This window comes from Arvicanthis niloticus (assembly GCF_011762505.2).
Source record: "Arvicanthis niloticus isolate mArvNil1 chromosome Y unlocalized genomic scaffold, mArvNil1.pat.X SUPER_Y_unloc_1, whole genome shotgun sequence".
Classification (NCBI taxonomy): domain Eukaryota; kingdom Metazoa; phylum Chordata; class Mammalia; order Rodentia; family Muridae; genus Arvicanthis; species Arvicanthis niloticus.
Window position 1 is genome coordinate 284,232 of NW_023044978.1, and position 27,632 is coordinate 311,863.

A 27,632-nucleotide genomic window follows, 5' to 3' on the forward strand; every position below is an offset into this window, starting at 1 on the left:
TCTAAATCGTGGTGCTATTTGGTAAGATTTAGGAGGTGTGGTCTTACCACAGGAAGTATATTAGTAGGGATGCAGACTTTGAGAGTAAAAACAAAATAAAACAAAACAAAATCTTGCCTACTATTGCTGGTTTTCTCTTTCTGTTTTGTGCTTGCAATTTAAGATATGAACTTATACCTTGTTGCTCCAGCCAGCAGGACTCATAATTCCCCATGACAGTGATGGACTACTACTATTAGTTAATATTAGTCCATCTGTTACTTGCTATAAGCGCAAATAAACCATATAAACCAAATAAAACTAAAGGTAAGTTTCCTTGGCCATGGGCTGTATCACAGCAACAAAAAAGTAATGAATTTTAATTTTTATTAATGACTATTACAGACAGCCAGTCACCCCAAACATCCAAATAGAAGCCAATATTAAGCTTAACTACAGGCAACTCCAAAGTTTCCCAGTCTCTATTACATACAGTAATAACTTTGAAAACTATGATACATACCTTTTTATCACATTTTTCACAGTGATATGCATTGGCACCCTCTAGTAAATCTCCTTTAATATACTGTTCCAAAGAATCAAGAAGATTTTGGTGATTTCTAATGTCTACATTTAAAGTTGTAAAAGATTCTTCACATTCATACCTAAATATATTAGAAAACAAAGGCATTTGTTACATTTTTAAATATTATCTTTTTGTCTTGGTCACACTTCTATTGCTGTGAAAAAACACTAAAATCAACACAGCTCTTATAAAAGAAAGTATTTAACTGGTGCTTGCTTACAGTTTCAGAAGCTTAGTATACGATTATAACTGAGAACATGATGGCATGAATGGTGACGGCATGAATGACACTGGCACAGTAGCTGAAAACTACATCTTGGTCCTTAGGCCACATTTCTTCACAGAACTTAAAATTACAATCCTTAGCTTTATACAGATATAAGCATGCACACATGCATGTGCAGACACATACACACCACACACACACACACACACACACACACACACACACACACACACACACACACGAATAACTAAAACAATCTTGAGTAAAAGAGAACTCCTGGAAGTATTCCTGGTTGCAAATTATACTCCAAAGCTATAAAAATAAACATTACATGAGTATAAAAGCATAATATTGTTTAGGGGAGTCTAACTGAAGACCCAGACATAAATCCACACATCTGTAGACACATGGATTTTCATAAAGTAGTCAGAAATAACTCACTAGAATAAAAGACAGCATAATTAACAAATGATGATGGTCAAACAGAATGTCTGCATGTAGAGGAATACAAATACACCCATATTTACCATCCTGCACAAAACTCAAGTCAAAATGGATCAAAACGTTCAAAATAACAGCAGATCCACTAAACCTCATAGAAGACAAAATGGGAAACAGTCTTGGAACTCATTGGCACAGAAGACTTTCAGAAAAGAACATCATTATAACAGACACTAAGATCAATAATTTAATAAATGCAACCTCCTAAAACTTCAAACAGCAAAAAGGACCATTATTTGGACAAGGAGGCAGCCTTCAGAATGAGAAGATTTTTTTAAATACCAACTCTAAATACAAATACACAACAGTATCAAATATATATATATAAATAACCAAAAAGACATGAGAAAATAAAACATAAAACAAATCAATTAAAAAGCAGATACAAAACTGGGTAGAGAGCTTTCAAAGATAAAACAAAATCATTGAAAAACATAAAGACATGGTAATACCATCAGTTATCTGCCAGGAGTGGTGGTGCACACCTTAGTTTCAGCATTCTGGAAGCAGAGGCAGGCAGATCTCTATTTAATGCTAACCTGCACTAGACTGAGTTCCAGGATGAAAAGTACTACAGAGAGAAACTCTGTCTTGAAAAAACAAAACGCAAAAATCAACCAAAAACCCAAACCCCAAAACCAAAAACCAAAACCAACCAAAAACTCAAACCAACCAAAAACTCAAACCAACCAAAACCCAACCCAACCCAACCCAACCCAACCCAACCCAACCCAACCCAACCCAACCCAACCCAACCCAACCCAACCCAACCCAGAAAAAGAACATGCAAACCAAAACTACTTAAAATTTCATCTTACACCAGTCACAATGGCCAATATTAATAAAACAAATAATGGGTCAGGCTGGTGAGGATGAAAAATCAGGGGAACACTCATGTATTGCTGATGGGAGTACAAACATGTACAACCACCATGGAAATAAGTGTGGCAATTTCTTAGGAAGAAGGGAATCAATCTACTCCAAGATTTAGCTATACCAATCTTGGGCATATTTTCAAATGACAGTATATCCATCCTACCAGAGAGATATTTGCTCAGTTATAGTCACTGCTGCTGTATTTTTAATACCAGTAAATTGGAAATCATCTAGATGTATATCAACAGATTAAAAGATAACAAAAATGTGGTATATATTTACTTAGTGGAAGATTATTCAGTTGATAAATTATAAAATTTGCAGGCAAGTGGACAGAGATACAAATAATGCTGAGTGGAGTGATTCAAATGCAAAAGACAATCATTGTATCTTTTATCTTACATGTGGATGCTTTCTTTTAAGCTTTGATACCTGTGCTAACATCTCTATAATCACAGAGGTTAGGTCCCTAGTGAGGGATTAAGGAGGATAGAGAATCTCCCTAGTAGAAAAAAATAAAATATGAAGTTATCATAAAGTTATGGTAGTATAAAGTAGAACAACAATACCATTCTGTTAAGGTTTAAGACACATTTCATGACATGGAATCCAACACTGGCCAGGTAGAAAACCAAAAGTTCTAATAAAGGAGTTAAAATGGCATTAAAATGAAGAGATTAAAATGACTCCTAATTACATTCTGCTATAATCATAGATAAATGCCTCACCAAGCATAACTGAATAGTGTGCTAATACTGGGATATGTCAGTGCTAAATGATATATCTTCAATTTAACTTTCTCTCCTATGGCTCAGGGATATAAAGTGAAATGAAGGTATAAACCCAGATGTGATGGAGGACTTGGAAGAAGCATTGAAAATCAGACTCAATAGGATTCATGTACATATGGACTGAGCAGAAAGATGGCAGCACATACAAGTCCCAGAACTGAAAGGGAGAAGTGGACACAGGCTCACACTGCTGATCAAAAAGCTATTATTTAAAACTGCTTTGAAAGAAAAATATTAGTTTCATCTAGTTGAGTCTGACTGGGCATATTAACCAGGTTTTGGGACAGGGTCTGCATATATAGAAATAGCTGGATAATTCAAACAGAATTCAGTGGTGTTTTTGTACACTTTCTGTCTCATGTTTGTGCTTTTTTCCTTCACCCTCTTACTGGTCTTTTAGTTGTTTTTGTTTATGTGTTCTATTTTCTATGTTTCTGTTTTTTAAAGAGAAAATGTACATAGAATGGAGGTTGTAAATAATCTTAGGGAAAAGTGTAATCAGAATATAGTTCAAGTAAAATTAAAAAAAAATCACCAAACAAAATATCCATTGGATAGGTACATATTTGTGTCCATATCTGACTTTTCTGAATGACTATTAATACATTTACTTTTATTAGGAATCATAATACATCCATTCTTTTTGATTAAGTTAAAAACTTAAAAGATAATATTGTCAATAAAGAACTTACTTTGTATTAGAAATAATAATCTAAAATGCTAGTCATTTTCTACATTTCTATTAAGGCATAATTATTATTTTCATAAAGAAATAAAATATCTATGTTATTGTAAAAATGCCATTTCCTAAAAGAATATAGAACCCAAAAATAATCATGCATGAAAAATATATCATGAAAGAAAGATTAACGATAGTGAGCTATTCTCCATAAACAATAGTAAAGATTTTATCAAAAGTCTGTAAAAGGGACTCCCCTTTCGCCTCTCCACTGGTCCTTGTGGCTGGGGCAGACACCCAGTTGGTGTGCTCCTGTGAAGACACCATATCCTGAGACACCCTAGAGTAGCAACTGAACTCAGACCAGCAGATAAGAACAATTGCCCACTACCCAATGCCCCACAGCTACAACTAAAAGCAGGGGGCACTCATGATCCACTAGGAACCCAAACCCCGCCCTGCAGATTACAACTCCCCTTCCACCCTAAGCCTGGTCCTTGTGGCTGGGGCAGACACCATATGACAAGATATCCTAGAGGAGCCACTGAACTCAGAGCAGCAGACACCATATCCTGAGACATCCTAGAGGAGCCACTACACTCAGAGCAGGGGACACCTAGCTGGTCTGCTACCATGGAGACACCATATCCTGAGACATCCTAGAGAAGCCACTGTACTCAGGGCAGCTGGAGCTCAGGATCACAGGATAACAGATATCTGAACCCTGAGGAGTTCTGACACAAGCAAGATAACTGCAAAGGCAGGCTCCAGTCAGAGACAGTTAATGCAGGTAGCACTAGAGTTAACCAGATGGTGAAAGGCAAGCACAAGAATGTAAACAACAGAAACCAAAGTTAAATGGCATCATCAGAACCCAGTTCTCCCACCATAGCAAGCCCTGAACACCCCATCACACCAGAAAAGCAGGATTCAGAATTAAAATCACTTCTCACGATGATGATAGAGGACTTTTAGAAGGACATAAATAACACTCTCAAAGAATTGAAGGAGAACACAGCTAGACAGATAGAAACCCTTAAAGAGGAAAAACAAAAATCTCTTAAAGAATTGCAACAAAACACAACCAAACAAGTGAAGGAATTAAAAAGCTGTCCAGGACCTAAAAATGGAAGTAGAAACAATAAAGAAATCTCAAAGGGAGACGACCCTGGAGATAGAAAACCTGGGAAAGAAATCAGGAGTCATAGATGCAAGCATCACCAACAGAATACAAGAGATAGAAGAGAGAATCTGATGTGTAGAAGATACCATGGAAGACATTGACACAACTGTCAAAGAAAAGGCAAAATGGAAAAAGTTCTTAACACAAAACATCCAGGAAATCCAGGACACAATGAGAAGGCCAAACCTAAGGATGATAGGTATAGACGAGGGTGAAGATTCCCAACTTAAGGGGCCAGCAAACATATTCTACAAAATTATAGAGGAAAACTTCCCTAACCTAAAGAAAGAGATGCCCATGAATATGCAAGAAGCCTACAGAACTCCAAATAGTTTAGACCAGAAAGGAAATACCTCCTGTCACATAATAATCAAAATATCAAATGTACAAAACAAAGAAAAAATACTAAAAGCAGTAAGGGAAAAAGGTAAAGTAACCTATAAAGAGAGACCTATAAGAATTACACCAGTGGGCAGTGGTGGTGCTCGCCTTTAATCCCAGAACTTGGGAGGCAGAGGAAGGCAGATTTCTGAGTTCCAGGCCAGCCTGGTCTATAGCATGAAATCCAGGACAGCCAGGACTACACAGAGAAACCCAGTCTGGAAAACCTAAAAAAAAGACTTACACCAAACTTCTCACCAGAAACTATAGAAGCCAGAAAATCCTGGACTGATATCATACAGACCCTAAGAAAACACAAATGCCAGCCCAGACTACTATACCCAGCAAAACTCTCAATCACTATTTTAGAGAAACCAAGATATTCCATGAAAAAAATCCACAACCAAATTAACACAGTATCTTCCCACAAATCCAGCACTTCAAAGTATAATTGATGAAAAACTCCAACACAAGGAGGGAAACTACAACCAAGAAAAAGCAAGAAAGTAATCTTCCAACAACCCCAAAAGAAGATAGTTACACAAAAATAATTACACCTGTAATAACAAAAATAACAGGAAGCAACAATCATTTTTCTTTAATATATCTTAATATCAATGAACTCAATTCTCCAATAAAAAGACATAGACTATCAGACTGGATATGTAAACAGGACCCAACATTTTGCTGCATTCAGGAAACGCACCTTTGTGAAAAAGACAGACACTACCTCAGAGTAAAAGGCTGGAAAACAATCTTCCAAGCAAATGGTCCCAAGAAACAAGCTGGAGTAGCAATTCTAATATCAAATGAAATCGATTTTCAACCAAAAATAATCAAAAGATGAACTACCAAGATGAACTCTAAATTCTGAACATCTATGTCCCAAATGCAAGGGCATCGATATACATAAAAGAAACTCAAAAGCATTCATTGTACCTCATACAATAATAGTGGGGGATTTCAACACTCCACTCACAGCAATGGACAGATCATGGAAACAGAAACTAAACAGAGAGTCAATAAAAGTAACAGAAGTTATGAACCAAATGGATTTAACTGATATCTATAGAACATTTCATCCTAAAACAAAAGAATATACCTTTTTCTCAGCACCTAATGGTATCTTCTCCAAAATAGACCATATAATTGGTCACAAAACATGCCTCAACAGATACAAAAAGATTGAAATAATTCCTTGTACTCTTAACAGATCACCATGGACTAAGGCTGGTCTTTAATAATGACAAAAACAATAAAAAGCCCACATACAAGTGGAAATTGAACAACACTCTACTCAACGATGACTTGGTCAAGGAAGAAATAAAGAAAGAAGTTAAAGACTTTTTAGAATTTAATGAAAATGAGGACACATCATACCAAAATTTGTGGGACTCCATGAAAGCAGTACTAAGAGGAAAACTCAAAGCTCTAAGTGCCTACAAAAAGAAACTGGAGAGAGCATACACTAATAACTTGAAAGCACACCTGAAAGCTTTAGAAGCAAATACATCCAAAATGAGTAGATGGCAGGAAATAATCAAACTCAGAGCTGAAATCAACCAAGTAGAAACAGAAAGAACTATACAAAATATCAACAAAACCAGGAGCTGGTTCTTTGAGAAAATCAACAAGATAGATAAACCCTTAGCCAGACTAATCAGAGGGCAGATAGACAGTATCCAAATTAATAAAATCAAAACTGAAAAGGGAGACATAACAACAGACACTGAGGAAACTGAAAAAATCATCAGAACTTACCACAATTTTCAACAAAATTGGAAAATCTGGAGGAAATGGACAATTTTCTAGACAGATACCAGATACCAAAATTAAACCAGGAGCAGATAAACCATCTAAATAGTCCCAAAATGCCTAAAGAAATGGAAGCAGTCATTAAAAGTCTCCCCACCAAAAAAAAAAAAAAAAAAAAAAAAAAAAAAAAAAAAAAAAAAAGGTCTGGGACCAGATGTTTTTAGTACAGAATTCTATCAGACCTTCCAGGAAGACATAATACCAATTCCAATTCTCTTCAAATTATTCCACAGAATAGAAACGGAACATTACCCAATTCATTTTATGAAGCTACCATTATGCTCATACCTAAACCACACAAAGACCCAACAAAGAAAGAGAACTACAGACCAATCTCTCTTATGAATATTGATGCAAAAATTCTCAATAAAATCCTCACAAACCGAATTCAAGAACACATCGAAATAATCATCCATCATGATCAAATAGGCTTTATCCCAGGAATTCAGGGTTTGTTCAATATTTGGAAATCCATCAATATAATCCATTACATAAACAAACTCAAAGAAAAAAAACCACATGATCATTTCACTAGATGCTGAGAAAGCATTTGAAAATTCAACATCCCTTCATGTTAAAAGTCTTGGAAAGATCAGGAATTCAAGGCCCATACCTAAACACAGTAAAAGCAATATACAGCAAGCCAGTAGCCAACATCAAACTAAATGGAGAGAAACTTGAAGCAATCCCACTAAGATCAGGGACTAGGCAAGGCTGCCCACTCTCACCCTACCTTTCAATATAGTACTGGAAGTCCTAGCTAGAGCAATTAGACAACAAAAGGAAGTCAAAGGGATACAGATAGGAAAGGAAGAAGTCAAAATTTCACTATTTGCAGATGATATGATAGTATACTTAAGTGACCCTTAAACTTCCACCAGAGAACTCCTAAACTTGATAAACAACTTCAGTAAAGTGGCTGGATATAAAATCAACTCAAACCAATCAGTAGCCTTCCTCTATTCAAAGGTTAAACAGGCTGAGAAATAAATGATGGAAATGACACCCTTCACAATAGCCACAAGCAAAATAAAATATCTTGGAGTGAATCTAACCAAGCAAGTGAAAGATCTGTATGACAAGAACTTCAAGTCTCTGAAGAAAGAAATTGAAGAAGATCTCAGAAGATGGAAAGATCTCCCATGTTCCTGGATTGGCAGGATTAACTTAGTAAAAATGGCTATCCTGCCAAAAGCAATCTACAGATTCAATGTAATACCCATCAAAATTCCAAATTAATTCTTCATAGAGATAGAGAGAGGAATTTACAAATTCATCTGGAATAACAAAAAACCTAGGATAGCGAGAACTATTCTCAACAATAAAAGAACTTCTGGAGGAATCACCATTCTGGACCTCAAACTGTACTACAGAGCAGTAGTGATAAAAACTGCATGGTATTGGTACAGAGACAGACAGGATGATCAATGGAATAGAATTGAAGACCCAGAAATGAACCCGCACATCGCACACCTATGGTCACTTGATATTTGACAAGGGAGCTAAAACCATCCAGTGGAAAAAGGACAGTATTTTCAGCAAATGGTGCTGGCTCAACTGGAGGTCAGCATGTAGAAGAATGCAAATCAGTCCATTCTTATCCCCTTGCACAAAGCTCAACTCCAAGTGGATAAAGGACCTTCACATAAAACCAGATACACTGAAACTAATAGAAAAGAAGGTGGGAAAGACCCTCAAATACCTAGGCACAGAGGGAAATGTTCCTGAACCGAACACCATGGCTTATGTTCTAAGATCAAGAATTGACAAATGGGACCTCATAAAATTGCAAAGCTTCTGTAAAGGCAAAGGATACTGTCAATAGGACAAAATGGCAACCAACAGATTGGGAAAAGATCTTTACCAATCCTACATCTGATCCAATATATACAAAGAAGTCAAGAAATTAGACTCCAGACAACCAAATAACCCCATTTAAAATGGGGTACAGAGCTAAACAAAGAATTCTCAACTGAGGAAACACAAATGGCACCTTAAGAAATGCTCAACATCCTTAGTCATCAGGGAAATGCAAATCAAAACAACCTTGAGATACCACCTGACACCAGTCAGAATGGCTAAGATCAAAACCTCAGGTGATAGTAGATGCTGGCGAGGATGTAAAGAAAGAGGAACACTCCTCTATTGTTGGTGGGATTGCAAGCTGGTACAACCACTCTGGAATTCAGTCTGGCAGTTCCTCAGAAAACTGGACATAGCATTACCTGAGGACCCAGCTATACCACTCCTGGGCCTATACCCAGAAAATGCCCCAACATATAACAAAGACATATGCTCCACTATGTTCATAGTAGCCTTATTTATAATAGCCAAAAGCTGGAAAGAACCAAGATGCCCTTCAACAGAGGAATAGATGTAAACAATGTGGTACATTTACACAATGGAGTATTACTCAGCTATTAAATATAATGAATTCAAGAAATTCTTAGGTAAATGGATGGAACTAGAAAATATCATCCTAAGTGAGGTAACCCAATCACAAAAGAACACACATGGTATTTACTCACTGATAAGTGGATGTTAGCCCAAAAGCTTAGAGTAGCCAAGACTCAACTCACAGACCACATGAAGCTCATGAAGAAGGAAGACCAAGTGTGGATGCCTCGGTCCTACTTAGGAGTAACAAAACACCCAAGGGAGCAAATATGGAGACAAAGTGTGGGACAGAATCTGAAGGAGAGGCCATCTGAAGACCATTCCACCTGGGTATTCATTCCATGTGCAGTGACCAAATGCAGATGCTGATGTGGATGTCAGAAAGTGCATGCTGACAAGAACCTGATACAGCTGTCTCCAGACAGCTGCTCTGCCAGAGTCTGACATATTCAGAGGCCAATGCTCACAGCTAACCATCCATTGATCTGATCAGGGTGTTCTGAATAAAGGAGTGAGAGAAAAGACTGTAGGAGCTATATTGTGGCCCCATGAGGAGAGCAACAATACCAACGAACCAGAGCTCCCAGGGTCTAAACCACCAGCCTAGGAGCACATAGGGAGGGACGCACGGCTTCAGCTGTATATGTAGGGGAGGATGGCCTTGTCGGACATAGGTGGGTGAGGAGATTCTTGGTCCCATGAAGGCTGAACACTGAGTGGGGGGAATTTGAGGGTGGGGAGGTGGGAGTGGAGCAACAGGTGAGGGTATATCCTCAGAGAAGCAGGAGGAGGGGGATTGGGGTAGGGGGTTCCTGGGTGGTGGTGGGGATGGGGTAAGAGGATAAAATCTGAAATGTAAATATATATCCAATAAAAAAGATATTAGCAAAAAAAGTCTGTAAAAGGAACAATATAACAAAAAACAGCATTATTGGAATTTACCTATGTGGGCAGCCTTGGCAAATCTTCTGATCAGCAAAGGATCCTCCAAGGACTTTACTTAGCACAGGTGGATGTCCTAAAGCTTTAAAAGCTTCATCTAAACTATCCACCAAAGAATTAAAAAACTCTAATGCATCATGTTGCTCACGGAGATTAATAGGTTCACCCCAAAGCCTAAGAAATAAACAGGAAAATTAATGTAAGAAAGTGCCAGTTATACTTTATATCTGTAAGAAAAAGAACAATGTAAATCAAAAGAAATAATTATAAAAGGAAATATAAGGTAAAAATATATTCTACAGAATGTGAAGAAGAAACAATGTACACAGTGTAGATAGGGGTAGTAATTTACAAATTGAAAGCTAATTTACAGTCAAAATAATATTGCAGGTGGTCAGTTTCAATCAACATGGGTACGAGTCTATAAATATGGCCCAGAAGTTAAGGTATGTACTGTTACTTCAGATGATCAGGGTTAGGGTCCCTGAATAGACATGATAGCTCACAACTATTTGTAACTCCAATCCCAGTGATCTGGCCTCAGTGGACACTGTACCCATATATTTCCCAAGCACACATGCAAGGCAAACAAAATATACCAATACGTATGTATATAAAATTAAAATATTTAAAAAATAAGCAAAAGAAATGAGAGCTCATGCTGACACAGATGTGGGGTAAGAAGCATACTCATTTATTGCTGTTGGCAAAGCAAATTTATACAGTCACTATGGAACTCACTGTAGCAGTTCCTCAAGGTTCTGGAAATAGATCTATCTTAGGTACACCTCTTTGGATGTATGTATGTATACACAAAAGACTTCACATTCTACCTTAAGGACATTTGCTCAAACATGTTCACTGCTACTCTATTTATAATACCCAGAAGTAGGAAATAGCCTAGATGTCCATCAATAAATAAATGGGTAATTAAAATATATTTACAGTATGAAATATTACTCAGCTATTAAAAAGTAAAATTATGAAATTTGCAGGTATTTTTTGGCTAAGGTAGAAAAAAACAATAATCCTGAATGACATACCTCAGCTTCCAAAAGACACATATTGTGTGAATTCTCTTATAAGGCGATGGGGAGAAGAACATATTTCAAGAAAGGCAAACAGAGCATAAAGTTAAGGAGACACAGAGGGAGACTTAAAACAGGAGGATAAACAGAGAGGAAGATGGAGGAGGAGGAGGATAGTTGAGGGAAGAAATATATATGGGAGAGAAAACTAACCCTAAGAGCCACTTGAGAGGTAAAAACTTATTACAGTAGAAGCTTCACAAAATTATATATATATGTGTATGTATATAAATATGTGCGTATGTAAATGTTTGTATTTATATATGTGTGTATATATATATATATATATATATATATACACACACACACACACATACACATATATATATTTTTCTAAATAGAGTCCTCGAGTGACAGGAACCTCTCTTGTGATAAAATAAATCTACCATTCCAGAAATAAATAGCTTGTAATTGAGTTGCTGGTCAAAGAGTCACTATAACCCAAGTAACATAAGCTATGGTCAAAACTATTGATTGCTTACCACAAACCAATACTAGGGTCCTATTGCTGAAGATCACACCCACATAATTCAGTGAACACAGAAATTTGAGCTGATGTCTACCTAGAACCTCACCCCTACTGATTAGGGTATACGGTACTGGCAAGAACTCTGTATATTACCAGGGGAGAAAGGTAAACAAGAACCTACCTACAAACCTTGTGATGTGCATTGGTGACATGCTTGAATGGCAGAAATAAGTGAGAAACCAACTACGATTTGATTATATTTAAGGCCCACTACAGAACAATCAAATGCTTCAATGTTTCAATTGCCAAGAGAACTACACAGAAGAAGAGGAGGAAGAAAGATTCTAAGAGCCTCTCTGATGATGATGGAGTTTCTTTGTATTGCCCAAGAGAGACCCAATGACAATGTCAACTTTTATAATGGAAAACATTTAAATTGGAGCATGCTTACAGTTCAGATGTTTGATTTATTATGATCATGGTAGGAAGCATGGTGGTATGCATGCAGACATGGTACTAGAGTGGCAGCTGAGTTCTCCTCTTGGTCTGCAGGCATCAGGAAGTAAAGTGGCTGAGACCTCAAAGCCCTTCCCACAGCAACTCACTTCCTTTAACAAAGCTATACCTCCTTCTGCTAAGCATTCAAACATTGGAGTCTATGGGGATCATTCGTATTCAAATTACTACACTGAGCAAGAGACTGACCTATGAATATAGCACAATGTTTTTAAGAATTATTTTACTGCTAGTCTTCTAGCAGTTTTTCCCTAGGTCTATCACCTATATGATCTCAAGTTCCAGGCACTTGAACAGTTTCAGGCATGTTTATCTCCTGTAGTGAGCCTTCAGAGGAAATGAATGACACCAAGGAAATAATGCTTTCCAGACAAAAGCAATATTGTAGTGGCTTTTCCTCCTTGTTTATTGCTTTGTTGGGGGCATTTTCTATCTCCTTGGTCTTTTGCCTGTACATCATGATTCCTGGTTTGATGGAGTTTGTTTTTTGGATGTGTTATTAGATATGCATGTTTCTTGTGCTTTTTCTTAGCTGTTTTATGTTTGTTTTTAAGAAGAGAAAAAGCGGGCATAAAGTGATTGAGAGAATCTTGGAGCAGCAAACAATGATCAGAATATATCATATAAAATTATTTCTGGAAAAATTCCTATTTTAATGTTCCCCCAGACCTAATCTCAAAGAACATGAGCTGCAGATTCCCTTGTCCCCTGTCCATATCTTCTGTGGATCTCAGACCATTTACTCTGAGTCACCTTTTCTCAACCTCAACTTCTTCTCTAGACATTTCCCTCTTTCTCCCTCTCCCTTCCCTTTTCCCCCTCCCCTCCCTCCCTCTCTTTCCTCCAGGAGTCAATCTTTATTCTCACCTGTAGCTGTGCAGCAGAACATCCATGTCAACTTTCTGTCACCCATCTCCTCTGGATTCTTTTCTGAACGCCAACTTACATCTATCCTAACTGTACTTCATCTAGGACAGTTCCCTCCCCAATGCTTTCCCAGCTCTGTAGCTGGATAGCTGCTGTAATTGTAATCTCCCTTTTCTTTCTGATCCCATCCCCAATGGATCACAAAGACCTTCTCTTCCAACCTTCCATCTCCCAACTCATTCTACTGTCTCAGTTTCTAACACCTGGCAGTATACTCCCAGGGAACAAATCAGCATAGCAAACAAGAGAAACAGACAACACATAGCCATCACATTCTCTAAAAATCAATAGAGGAAATAGAAACTGCACAACAAAACACCTACCCACAAAGGTAAATCTAGAACTCAGAGCCTAGATAGATACAGAATTATTCCAAACCCAGATGCCTAGATGTCCGTTTAGAAGGGAATCAATAACAACTAGGGCAATATGTCTCTACTAGAACTTAGGTATGATTACAACAGATACTGAATATTCCATCACAGTAAAGGACCAGAAAAGATATTAAAATCAGGTACATGAAGATGGTAGAGGTCCTTAAAGAGGGGATGAATAAATTCCTTAAAGAAATCAAGGAAAACACAAAAATCAGAGAATATGAATAAATTTTAAGAAACCTAGGAAAACCAAGGAAATGAAGGAAATGGATAAAACTGCTCAAGAATTGAAAATGAAAATAGAATAAAAATACACAAATTGAAGGAATTCTGGAAGTTAAAACTTCAGGACTTTGAGAAGGAACTACAGCAGCAAGGACTTTGAGAAAGAACTACAGCAGCAAGCTTGACTAACAGAATATAAGACATGGAAAAGACAATACCAGGCATTGATGATATGGTAGGAGAAATATATACATCAAGAAGATGTTCAATTAAATAACTCCTGGCACAAGACATTCAGAAAAACTACAACAGTATAAAAAAAAGACCAAACCTAAGAATAAAAGGACTAGAGAAAAATAATCCCAGCCCTGAAAATGTCTTCCATAAAATCTTAGAAGAATATTCTACTAACCTGAAGAAGATGCCTATAAAAGTACAAGAAGCTTACAGAACACCAAATGGGTTGGGCAAAGAGAAAGTCCCCTTACATTTAATAATCAGAACACTAAACATATAGAACAAGGGAAAAAGATCAAGTAGCATATAAAGGCAGCTTATCAGAATTACATCTTACTTCTCAATGAGAACCTAAAAGCCAGAAAAGCTTAGACAGTTGATTTTCTCCAGACTCAAAGAAACCTTAAATGTTAGACAAGACTGGTAGACCTACCAAAAATTTCAATCACCATAGATAGAGAAATAAAATGTTTGATGATCAAGTCAAATTTAAGCAACATCTATGTACAAATCCAGCCCTACAGAAGGTTCTTAAAGGAAAGTTCTTATGCAAGATTAACCATATTCATGAAGACACAGAAAATCTCACACCCAGCAAACCCAAAAGATGTGAAGTGTATGTGAGAGTACATTCTCTTTCCCTCTCCCTTTCCTTCCCCCACTTTGTCTCCCTCCCCCCCCTCTCTCTTTCTCTTTCTCTCTCTCTGTCTCTCTGTCTCTCTGTCTCTCTGTCTCTCTCTCTCTCTCTCTCTCTCTCTCTCTCTCTCTCTCTCTCTCACACACACACACACACACACACGCACACACACACACACACACACACCTCTCATCCACCTAACCCCCACAACACTCCTACCACAGCAATAGGAATAAAAAATCACTATTATTAATATCTGTCAACATCAATAATCCAAATTTCCCAATAAAAAGACAGACTGATAGAATGGATGTGAAAACATACTTTCTTCCTTCTTTTACTCCCAAGAAACATGCCTCAACATAAGGGATAAATATCACCTTAAGGTAATAGGATAGAAAAATATGTCCCAAGCAATTGAAAAGGAAGCTTAAAAAATAACCAAAACTAATCAAGAGATAAGGAAGAATACTTTCATTTTGTTGTGCCCACAAGTACTTGGAGAATCTTTTTCATCTTGTAAAATGAAAGCTCTCTATTGATTAAACCATTTCCCATGTCATCTATGCATATTCTTTGCAAATAATATTTATTTAAGACAAAGCTGGATTGTAGTAAATACTTTCATGTAGTAATGCTGATTGGTAATATATAACCAATGCATAAATAAATGTAAATTTTGCTTTGTTTTTGACATTAGATGTATCCCAGGATGGTCTTGAAGAACTTGATTCTCCTACCTCCAGCTTCTGAATGCTAGAATTACAAGAAAGAATTGCTGTATGTATTTTAAGTGGTTCTAGGAACTGGTCATGGGACTACTTGCTTGTTAGGTAACCCTAACTCTGGATTCTCTTTTTAAAATGTTAAGGATGAATTATTTCTTTTCCAGAAATGCCATGTAATCTTGTCATCAACAATGTTCAGGTGTTCATTATTTACATATTACACTTGGTAAAGTAAGTATCACACAATAAAGTATTAGTTAGCAAATTGTGGTAGTTTAAATAAAAATAGCTCCATAGTCTCCCATGCTTGAGCCCCAATTGGTAGAACTGTTTTGGATGGATTAAGAAGTAAGGCTTCCTTGGAGAAGGTGTGTCACTGAGGGTTAGTTCTGAGGTTGCAAATGCCCACAAACTGTTCCTTTTTATATTCTCTCTGACTCTCATCTATAAATAAAAATAAAAGCTCTCAGTTACTACCCCAGACCTCATACCTGCTTCCATCTCCCTTGCCATAATGGCTAAAGACTCTAACCCTCTGAACAATAATTTCTTTTTCTACAAATTGCCTCAGTCATGGTGTCTTATCACCATAGAAAAATAACTAAGAGTGCAATATTGGACCCCTTTAAACATGCATATTGGCCATGCCTAAATATAATTTTGAGAAAAATTACTAAACTTTTGTAGTTGGGAAGTTTTGAAACCAATCTGACTATATTCACATTAGATATTGTTTGTAAATTACAAGCTTTGAGAAAACATTTGATGGCCATACAGTTTCCTCAATGAAGGACCTTATTCCCCGAGATATGTTTATCATTGGTATGTTTCAGAGTTAAGTCTATGCCATTCTATTTTATTTTATTATATGAGTATGCTGTCTTAAGACACATCAGAAGAGGGCATCAGACTCCATTACAGATGGTTGTGAGCCATGGGAATTGAATTCAGGACATCTGGAAATGCAGCCAGCACTCTTAATTGCTAAGTCATCTCTCCAGCCCTATGCCAAACTATTTTTATCATTGAAGGTTTTAAGTTTTGAAATCATTGTTAGTTTCATTTCTTTTTTTTCTCCTAAAATATTTTGGTGGTTTGTGGGTCTCTTTCTTTCAGCATTGATAACAACTATTAATTTTTTCAATTTATAAAAAAAATCACTGAAAATTTTAACAGATACTGGCACAGATTTTTAAAAAAATTTTTTTTGTGTAGTACTGCCTCTTACCCATCACATAAACAGGAGATATACCTTTATTTTGTGTCTGTAATCCTTCCTTCCTTCCTTCCTTCCTTCCTTCCTTCCTTCCTTCCTTCCTTCCTTCCTTCCTTCCTTCCCCCTTTCTTTGGAAATGACAGTGACAGAATATTGAGATATGCCAGGATGGCCTCAAACTGACTATATAGCTAAGGATGGAGTTGAACTTCTGAATCTTTTGCCTCTCCCGCTCAAGAGCTGATATTTTTCATTTGTGTGTCTCCATAGCTGATACTATGTGGTTCTGGGTTGTGAAACCAGAACTTTCTGTATCCTAGATTAGCACTTAATCAGTTGAACTACAAACTCAGCTGTGGTGACTTGAGTAAGAAGTACCTCCTTCATAGGCTATATATTTCACTTCATAGGCTATATATTTCAATGTTTGTCTCTAGCTGGTCAAACTGAAAAGGATTTAGGAGCTATGGTTTTATTGGAGGAGGGAGGCTTTAGGGTTTCAAAAAACATACACCATTCCAAATAGCTCTATCTTGTCATTTTGTCAAGATGTAAGCTCTTGTCAAGTGCTTTAGCATCTTATCTGCCTCATACTGCTATTCTCCCTTTCCATGATAATTATGAACTCTAACCCTATGGAACTCAGAGTTCAAAAATTAAGTGCCTTCTTAAGTTGTCTTGCCCATGGTCATTTCTTATGGCATTAGAAAAGTAAGAAACACATCTTCTTTAAGATGGCCTTCATTAAAGACAGGCCTTCTTTAATTTCTTCTGGTTGTGTTTCACAGATTCCTGAAAGAGGGTGTCTTAGGATTTTACTGCTGTGAAGAGATACCATGACCACAGCAACTCTTATAAAGAAAAACATTAACTGAGGCCAGCTTACAGTTCAGAGGTTTAGTCCATTATTGTCATGTCAGGAAGCATCATGGCACATAAGAATTCATGCTGCTGGAGAGGTAGGTCAGAGTTCTATATCTTGATTAAAAACAAGTAAGAGTCTGCATGGCACACTGGACATAGCTTGAGCACAGGAGACCTCAAAAAGTCCACCCCCACAGTAATATATTTTCTCTAACAAGGCCACTTTCTCCTAATAGTGACACTTCTTATTGGCCAAGCATTGAAACACAGGCGTCAATAGGGTCCACTTCTATTTAAACCACCATATAGGGCCTTGCTATTGTAACCCACAATCGCTTAGAATTATGTACTGTAGGCAAGCCTCAAAGGTATAATCTTCCTGCTAGAACATCTTGTGTGCTGGAATTATAAATCAGAATTGCCAAACATCACAGTACAGTTCACCACTGTGATAATACAGGTCTTCTCAAACTTTTGGTAAATTAATACTTGAGCATTTTATTCTACTTTATGTGATATACATGGGAACATTTTTGTAACTCATTTTCTAAATTATTTACTGCTCATATACAGAAATGTACAGTTATTTCTAAATGCCAATGTTGTATCTATATTTTACCTAATTTATTAACTGATTGGCTTAAAAATACCTTTTAACATTTGTGTGTTTGAGTGTGCATGACCACATGCAGGTCTGAGGGAACCTGTAAATTATAGGGATTGACTCTGGTCATCAAGTTTGGTGGAAAGGGCTCTTTTTTATTAAACTATCTTCTCTGCTTCTGGAATAGCAATTTGTGTGTTTCAAGAAAGTTTTTCTTAGTGTTTTATATACTTTATATCCTAACATATGCAAAGAACTAGTATTGCTTCTTAATTTACAATGTGAATGTTTGACTAATTGCTATGGCTAGAGTAACTGTCTGCTCTAGCAAATATAAGGGATGAAAACTGTAAACAAAACTCAGAATAATATGTTGCTATGGATCTTTTAACAATATGTTGCTATGGATCTTTTAACAATATTTATTTTACATACGTGTGTATTTTGTCAGCATGTATTACTGCACACAACAGGATAACTTAATCCAATAGGAGCATAGTTATAGGTGGTACTAAACCACTATGTTGTACTGGGAATTGAACCTAGGACTTCTGGTACTTTGAACCATAGGGATATCTCTCAGGACCTTACTATGTGTTTTTGACAGAAGATTTATGTAATACTGGATTACTTTCATCCTTCTTTCTTGGATATAAGAATAGGAGAACTGAATTTTATCAAATAATGTATTAGTTTTGACTGCATGTATATGTATCTGTACTACATGCATGCCTGGTGCCTGAGTAGAGTCAGAAGAGGATTTTGGGGCCTTTGCAACTGAACTTAAGATTGTAAACAATCCTGTGAATACTAGAATTTGACCCAGTTCCTCTGCAAGAACATCAAGTGCTCAGAATCATCCAGTCATCTCTTCAGTCCCATAAGCAATATGTTTTATTTGTGTGTGCATGTTTGTAGAATAAAAGTTCAACTTTGTGTGTTTGCAGACACTGAAAATATTTTGTTTTTGACATAGTGTCCTGGAACTCACAAATTAGGCTAAGCTGACTGGTCAAGCATTACAAGTATCTATTTGTTTCTGTTTCCCTAGTATTATGTATATAAGTTTCTGTGATCATATGCAACTTTTTTTGTAGGTTCTGATTATTGATTGAGCTCAGGTCTTCATGGTTGTATGACAGGCACTTTACTAAATGACCTCTTTCCAGCCTTCAAAAGAAAATTTGAAGGGGTGCACCAGCTGAAATTATATTTTATATTAATATGGAGTATGAAATCATTCAATTCTTCTCATTTTCTATCATTTTTATATTCTTGACATTAAAGACTAACCTGCTGACATGGCTCCCTAATAATTTCTTGAATTTTTAGTCCTCTGCCCGGTCTGCTATTGTGTGGACCCTGGATCCCATCCGAGACATTCTGGAGGCTCCACGGATCCCACAGCCAGCGTTAGGTAGGAAGACCCACACACTGCCCTAAGCCCATAGCTGGGTGCTGTGAGCAATCAGATTCTAGCAGATACCCCTCCCCCTCAGCCCCTGCAGACTAGCACTCCCCTTATACCCCTCTCCTGGATCTGAGGCCTAGATAAGACCTCTGCCCAGTCTGCTGTTGTGTGGACCCAGGATTCCACCTGAGACATACTGGAAGGTCCACTCAACCCAGAGCCACAGAGGAACAACTGAACTCAGAGCATCAGACAACATATCCTGAGACATCCTAGAGGAGACACTGCACCCAGAACAGAAGACACCTAGCTGGACTGCTACCTTGGAGACACCATATCCTGAGACATCCTAGAGGTACAACTGTAATCAGTGCAGCTGGAAAAGATCACAGAGATATCTGGACCCCTAGGAGATCAGACAAAAGCTAGATAACTGGAAAGGCAGGCTTCAGTCAGAGACAGCAAGTACAGGCAGCACTAGAGTTTACCAGATGGCAAAAGGCAAGCGAAAGAACTTAAGCAACAGAAACCAAAGTTACATGGCATCATCAGAACCCAGTTCCCCCATCATAGCAAGCCCTGAACACCCCATCACACCAGAAAAGCAGGATTCAGAACTAAAATCACTTCTTATGATGATGATAGAGGAATTTAAGAAAGACATAAAAAATACTCTCAAAGAACAGATAGAAACCCTTAAAGAGGAAACACAAAAATCCCTTAAAGAATTGCAAGAAAATGCAACCAAACGGGAGAAGGAATTAAACAAAACCATGCAGGATCTAAAAATGAAAGTAGAAACAATAAAGAAATCACAAAGGGAGAACATCCTGGAGATAGAAAACTTAAAAAAAAGATCAGGAGTCATAGACACAAGTATCACCAACAGAATACAAGAGATGGAAGAGAGAATCTCATGTGCAGAAGATACCATGGAAAACATTGACACAACTGTCAAAGAAAATGCAAAATACAAAAAGCTACTAACCCAAAATATACAAGAAATCAAAGACACAATGAGAAGGCCAAACCTAAGGATAATAGGTATAGATGAGGGGGAAGACCTCCAACTTAAAGGACCAGTAAATATCCTCAACAAAATTATAGAGGAAAACTTCCCTAACCTAAAGAAAGAGCTGTCCATAAATATACAAGAAGCCTACAGAACTCCAAATAGTTTAGACCAGAAAAGAAATACTTCCTGCCACATAATAGTCAAAACATCAAATGTACAAAACAATGACACTAACAGAAGTTATGAACCAATTGGACTTAACTGACATCTATAGAACAGTTCATCCTAAAACAAAAGAATATACCTTCTTCTCAGCACCTCATGGTACCTTCTCCAAAATAGACCATATAATTGGTCACAAAACAGGCCTCAACAGATACAAAGAGATTGAAATAATCCCTAGTACCTTATCAGACCACCATGGACTAAGACTCCTCTTTGGCATGAACAAAAACAACAGAAAGCCCACATACACTTGGAAACTGAACAATGCTCTACTCAATGATAACTTGGTCAAGGAAGAAATAAAGAAAGAAATTAAAGACTTTTTAGATTTAAATGAAAATGAGGACACATCATATCAAAACATGTGGGACTCATTGAAAGCAGTACTAAGAGGAAAAATCATAGCTCTAAGTGCTCACAAAAAGAAATTGGAAAGAGCATACATTAACAACTAGACAGCAAACCTGAAAGCGTTAGAACAAAAAGAAGCTAATATACCCAAGAGGAGTAGACGGCAGGAAATAATCAAACTCAGGGCTGAAATCAACCAACTTGAAACAAAAAGAACTATAGAAAATATCAACAAAACCAGGAGCTGGTTCTTTGAGAAAATCAACAAGATAGACAAACCCTTAGCCAGACTAACCAAAGGGCACAGAGACAGCATTCAAATTAATAAAATCAGAACTGAAAAAGGAGACATAACAACAGAAACTGAGGAAATTAAAAAAAATCATCAGATTCTACTAAAAAGGCCTATACTCGACAAAATTGGAAAATCTGGAGGAAATGGACAATTTTCTAGATAGATACCAGGTACCAAAGTTAAACGAGGAGCAGATAAACCACCTAAACAGTCGCATAACTCCTAAAGAAATAGACACAGTCATTAAAAATCTTCCTACCAAAAAATGTCCGGGGCAGATGGTTTCAGTACAGAATTGTTTCAGACCTTCAAGGAAGACATAATACCAATCCTCTTCAAGTTATTCCATCGAATAGAAACAGAAGGAACACTACCCAATTCATTCTATGAAGCTACCATTACACTCATACCTAAACCACAGAAATACCCGACAAAGAAAGAGAACTACAGACAAATCTCTCTTATGAATATTGATGCAAAAATACTCAATAGAATTCTAACAAACCGAATCCAACAACACATCAAAACAATCATCCATCAAGATCAAGTAGGCTTTATCCCAGGAATGCAGGGATAGTTCAATATTCGGAAATCCATCAATGTAATCCACTACATAAATAAACTCAAAGAAAAAAACCACATGGTCATTTCACTAGATGCTGAGAAAGCATTTGACAAAATTCAAAATCCCTTCATGTTAAAAGTCTTGAAAAGATCAGGAATTCAAGGCCCATACCTAAACATAGTAAAAGCAATATACAACAAGCCAGTAGCCAACATCAAACTAAATGGAGAGAAACTTGAAGCAATCCCACTAAGATCAGGGACTAGGCAAGGCTGCCCACTCTCACCTTACCTATTCAATATATTACTGGAAGTCCTAGCTAGAGCAATTAGACAACAAAAGGAAGTCAAAGGGATACAGATAGGAAAGGAAGAAGTCAAAATTTCACTATTTGCAGATGATATGATAGTATACTTAAGTGAACCTAAAACTTCCACCAGAGAACTCCTAAACCTGATAAACAACTTCAGCAAAGTGGCTGGATACAAAATCAACTCAAACAAATCAGTAGCCTTCCTCTACTCAAAGGATAAACAGGCTGAGAAAGAAATGATGGAAATGACACCCTTCACAATAGTTACAAATAATATAAAATATCTTGCAGTGAATCTAACCAAGCAAGTGAAAGATCTGTATGACAAGAACTTCAAGTCTCTGAAGAAAGAAATTGAAGAAGATCTCAGAAGATGGAAAGATCTCCCATGCTCCTGGATTGGCAGGATTAACTTAGTAAAAATGGCTATCCTGCCAAAAGCAATCTACAGATTTAATGCAATACCCATCAAAATTCCAAATCAATTCTTCATAGAGGTAGAAAGAGCAATTTACAAATTCATTTGGAATAACAAAAAACCCAGGACAGTGAGAACTATTCTCAAAAATAAAAGAACTTCTGGAGGAATCACCATTCTGGACCTCAAACTGTAATACAGAGCAGTAGTGATAAAAACTGCATGGTATTGGTACAGAGACAGACAGGAAGATCAATGGAATAGAATTGAAACCCCGGAAATGAACCCGCACATCTATGGTCACTTGATCTTTGACAAGGGAGCTAAAACCATCCAGTGGAAAAAGGACAGCATTTTCAATAAGTGGTGCTGGCTCAACTGGAGGTCAACATGTAGAAGAATGCAAATTAATCCATTCTTATCTCCTTGTACAAAGCTCAACTCCAAGTGGATAAAGGACCTTCACATAAAGCCAGACACACTGAAACTAATAGAAGAGAAGTTGGGGAAGACCCTCGAATACCTAGGCACAGGGGAAAAGTTCCTGAACTTTATGCTCTAAGATCAATAATCAACAAATGGGACCTCATGAAATTGCAAAGCTTCTGTAAGGCAAAGGACACTGTCAATAAGACAAAATGGCAACCAACAGACTGGGAAAAGATCATTACCAATCCTACATCTGATAGAAGGCTAATATCAAATATATACAAAGAACTCAAGAAATTAGACTCCAAACAACAAAGTAACCCCATTAAAAATGGGGTACAAAGCTAAACAAAGAATTCTAAACTGAGGAAACATGAATGGCTGAGAAGCACCTTAAGAAATGTTCAACATCCTTAGTCATCAGGGAAATGCAAATCAAAACAACACTGAGATACCACCTCACACCAATCAGAATGGCTAAGATAAAAAACTCAGGTGATAGTAGATGCTGGTGAGGATGTAAAGAAAGAGGAACACTCCTGCATTGTTGGTGGAGTTGCAAGCTGGTACAACCACTTTGGAAGTCAGTCTGGCAGTTCCTCAGAAAATTGGATATAGCACTACCTGAGGACCCAGCTATACCACTTCTGGGTATATACCCAGAAAATGCCCCAACAAATAACAAAGACATATGCTCCACTATGTTAATAGCAGGCTTATTTATAATAGCCAGAAGCTGGAAAGAATCCAGATGCCCTTCAACAGAGGAATAGATGTAAACAATGTGGTACATTTACACAATAGAATATTACTCAGCTATTAAAAATAATGAATTTGGGAAATTCTTAGGTAAATGGATGGAACTAGAAAATATCATCCTGAGTGAGGTAACCCAATCACAAAAGAACACACATGGTATTTACTCACTGATAAGCGGAGATTAGCCCAAAAATCTGCAACAACAAAGATTCAACTACCAGATGACATGAAGCTCATGAAGAAGAAAGAACAAGTAAGGATGCCTAGGTCTTTCTTAGAAGGAGTAACTAAATACCCAAGGGAGCAAATATGGAGACAAAGTATGGGACAGAATCTGAAGGGGGGGGTTTGTAGGGAGACCATTCCATCTGGGTATTCATTCCATGGGCAGTCACCAAAAATAGACGCTGATAGGGATGTCAGGATGGGAAAGCTGACAGCAGCCAGATAAGGCTATCTCCTTAGAGGTCCCCCAGAGTCGGACATACCCAGAGACAGATACCCACAGCTATCCATTAATCTGATCAAAGGTTCCCAATGGAGGTGTTAGAGAGTAAATAGAAGGAACCTTAAGGGCTGGTGGCCCCATGAGGAGAGCAACAATACCAACCAGCCAGAGCTCCCCAGGGTCTAAACCACCAGCCTAGGAGCACATATGGAGAGACACATGACTCCAGCTGTATATGTAGGGGAGAATGGCCTTGTTGGGCATAGGTGGGAGACAAGATCATTGGTACCCTGAAGGCTGAGCACAGAAGGGGGGATCTGAGGGGGGGGGAGGAGGGCTGGGTTTAGGTGGGTAAACACCTTCATAGAGGCAGGAGGAGGGGGGATGGGATAAGGGGTTCCTGGGTGGTGGGGGAAATATGGTAAGGGGATAAAATTTGAAATGTAAATATTATATCCAATAAAAGAGGGGAAAAAATAGAAAAGCGGTTAGAACCAACATTCTTAATAAAATGTCAGCCCTCTTTAAAAAAAAAAAAACTATCTTGATACTAAAATTTGTCTTGAGAATTGTATATTGCAGAATGATCAGCCTTGGTGTATCTACTCAACAAGCAAGCTGGGCAGACCTGCTCAAACCTCTGAGGTCCAGGAATTCCATCTGGAGGCAGCGAAGACACAGCATCAGAGGATTGTCAACTTGCTCTCCCCCCCACCCCCACTCCTCTTCTAATATCTCAATGCCCATAATCAGCTTGAAGAAGCTAACGATGAGTCAGCGCCCCTATTCCCTGGGCTTGGGGACTAAGGTGGTAAATGTTGGGCTGTCTCTCTAGGGAAAAGTAGTGGTTTTGTCCGAATAGAGAGGATTAACTAGGGTTTACTGCACAGCCATAACCTATTAGTAGAAATCTGTATAATTAATATCAAGATGAAGATATAAATTCTTAAATGGCACCAATTTACTTTGTTTACAAATTTTAAGATTTTCATTGGCATGAGCTTCTTAGTGATATAAGAGTGAGATGAATATGGATACTCCCATAGGCATTGTACCAGTATAACACATTTAGGAATACAAAGCTTAGACCCAGTCCTTCTTTAACTTTTTTAACTGATTTGAGATGGTCAGCCTGTGAGTTAAGGGACTATAGCAAATTCATGGCTTGGAGTTTATTATAAGGGTGTTCTCTATGTTTTATTTAGAAATAGCTGAGTGGAGTTAACAGGCAACAGTCCAGATTACCTTACATGGATAGCTGGTTTTCAAAACATCAGAAATCCATAGAATTGACATGACAAACATTTCAGTATTAATGTTCATTTTCATTAGAGACCTGTCTGCTCCGGACAGCTTCCTATGTTAAATTCTAAGAAGAAATTGAGCATCCTTGGAGTTACTCCATTTGTGGTGAGACAGACACTAGGCAAGAATTGCCTCTCTCCTTCTACAGACAAATTACTGTCCAGAAAAGGACACACTTGCAGAATAGTCAACTGATTATATCTGCCTAGACAGAGTAATCAGCCCTTAATAATTGGGCAGCACTAAGGTCTGTCAGATGATCCTGGGCCAGAAGGTGGAAGAACAGATGCTCCAATGTTTTGTAGTAGAGTGAGTGTCCAGTTGTTCAGAGGTCTCTATAAATTGGCTAAGTTTTAGAAGCTATGCTTTGTGCTTCCCACAATTATAGTTAACTCAGTCATTCTTGATTTCTGAGGGGGTTGAAAACTTACAGCTTCATAGCCAATCCTGGCTATTTACCTTGAGAGAAAAGATTTGAGTGGATGGTCGTCAGCTGACATTCATCCTAAAGCCAGGTTCAGAACTAAGTCTTTTAGTTAGGATAGATGACAGAGGTGCTGTTTAGTCAACAAAATGATGGACTGGGTATTAGGACTATCTTGTACCTCACTGGTACAAATAGGCATAATTATGCTCTAATTGTATTTGGAGAGAAAAGTTTTATTTTAACAGGAATGGTGATATGTAGGAGGAGCTAAGGGGAGAGGAGTACTGAGAGGAAGAGGAGTAAGAAGAGGAGGAGAAGAAGGAGAGCAGAAGCTAGGTGATGAAAGAGAGAAAGACGTGGGAGACAGGGAGGCAGATGTTCATGTGTCTCCACCAGTCAAAGATAGTTGATATATCTAGGTTGGGTATTGGGTTATACCTCTGATTGAGCATTACCAAACTTATGAAGCCTATGATTAACATTTTTTTAAAAAAAATGTATAATTGCAAAAAGGAAAAGGGGGAATGGGATAGGGGTTTTCTAAGGGGGATATTGGGGAAAGAGGATGGCATCTGAAGTGTAAATAAAATATCTAATAAAAAATTGAAAAAAATAGTAACAGCACAAAAAATTTTTTTTAGTCGAAATGTTACTGGTTGTGTGTTCTTTTAAGTTTTTTCTCTGTGGGTTTCCTTAAATTCACTAAGATATCAATAGCTTTTCTATTTGTTCTGTGGAAAATCTCTGTATAGATAATACCATAACTTATAATTTATTAGTGATATACAGGAAAAAGGTTGCTTTTAGTTTTGTCTGGTTGGATTTTTGCAGTTAATAATAAAGCTACTTTTTATGAAAAGTTTCACATCAAGTAAAATATTGATTGCATTATTTATTCAGCTTCAGTTTGGATCTATCATAGTTGCTTAATATTTATCAAGTATAAAGAGGTGCACAGCTGACACTGCTAATGTATCTCTTAAATTTTTTTTTTTTTAAAAATAGAGGTTTAATCTATTATGTTCTCAACTCAGTAAAATGTAGCTCAGGGAAACTTTGAGTCCTGTGATTAAACTTATGAACTCTCAGAGACACAGTGAAACTAACAGAGGTTAGAAACCAAATTGATTTAACACACATCTTACATAAAATTTCACACTGACACAAAAGAATACACCATCTCAGGACCTCATGGTAACTTCTCCAAAATTTATTATATAATTAGTCATAAAACAAGCCACAACAAATACAAGAAGATTGAACTAATCCCATGCATCCTATCAGATCACCATGGACTAATGCTTGTCTTTAATAACAAAAACAACAGAAAACCCATACATGTGGAAACTGAACAACTCTACTCAATGATAACTTGGTTAGGGAAGAAATGAAATTAAAGATTTCCTGGAATTCAATGAAAATGATGA

At 37.3% G+C, this 27,632-nt stretch overlaps 1 protein-coding gene across 1 annotated transcript in view; it reads right to left on the reverse strand.

The window, feature by feature from the left end:
* The window catches only part of LOC117695963 (ubiquitin carboxyl-terminal hydrolase 9Y), a 152,662-nt gene that overhangs the window by 15,384 nt on the left and 109,646 nt on the right, over positions 1 to 27,632 (reverse strand). The window contains exons 34-35 of the mRNA XM_076706136.1: positions 10,357 to 10,530; positions 503 to 644 (exon numbers count right to left, since the gene is read on the reverse strand). Coding sequence (XP_076562251.1) covers positions 503 to 644; positions 10,357 to 10,530 — 316 coding nt within the window. The remainder of the gene's footprint in view (positions 1 to 502; positions 645 to 10,356; positions 10,531 to 27,632) is intronic.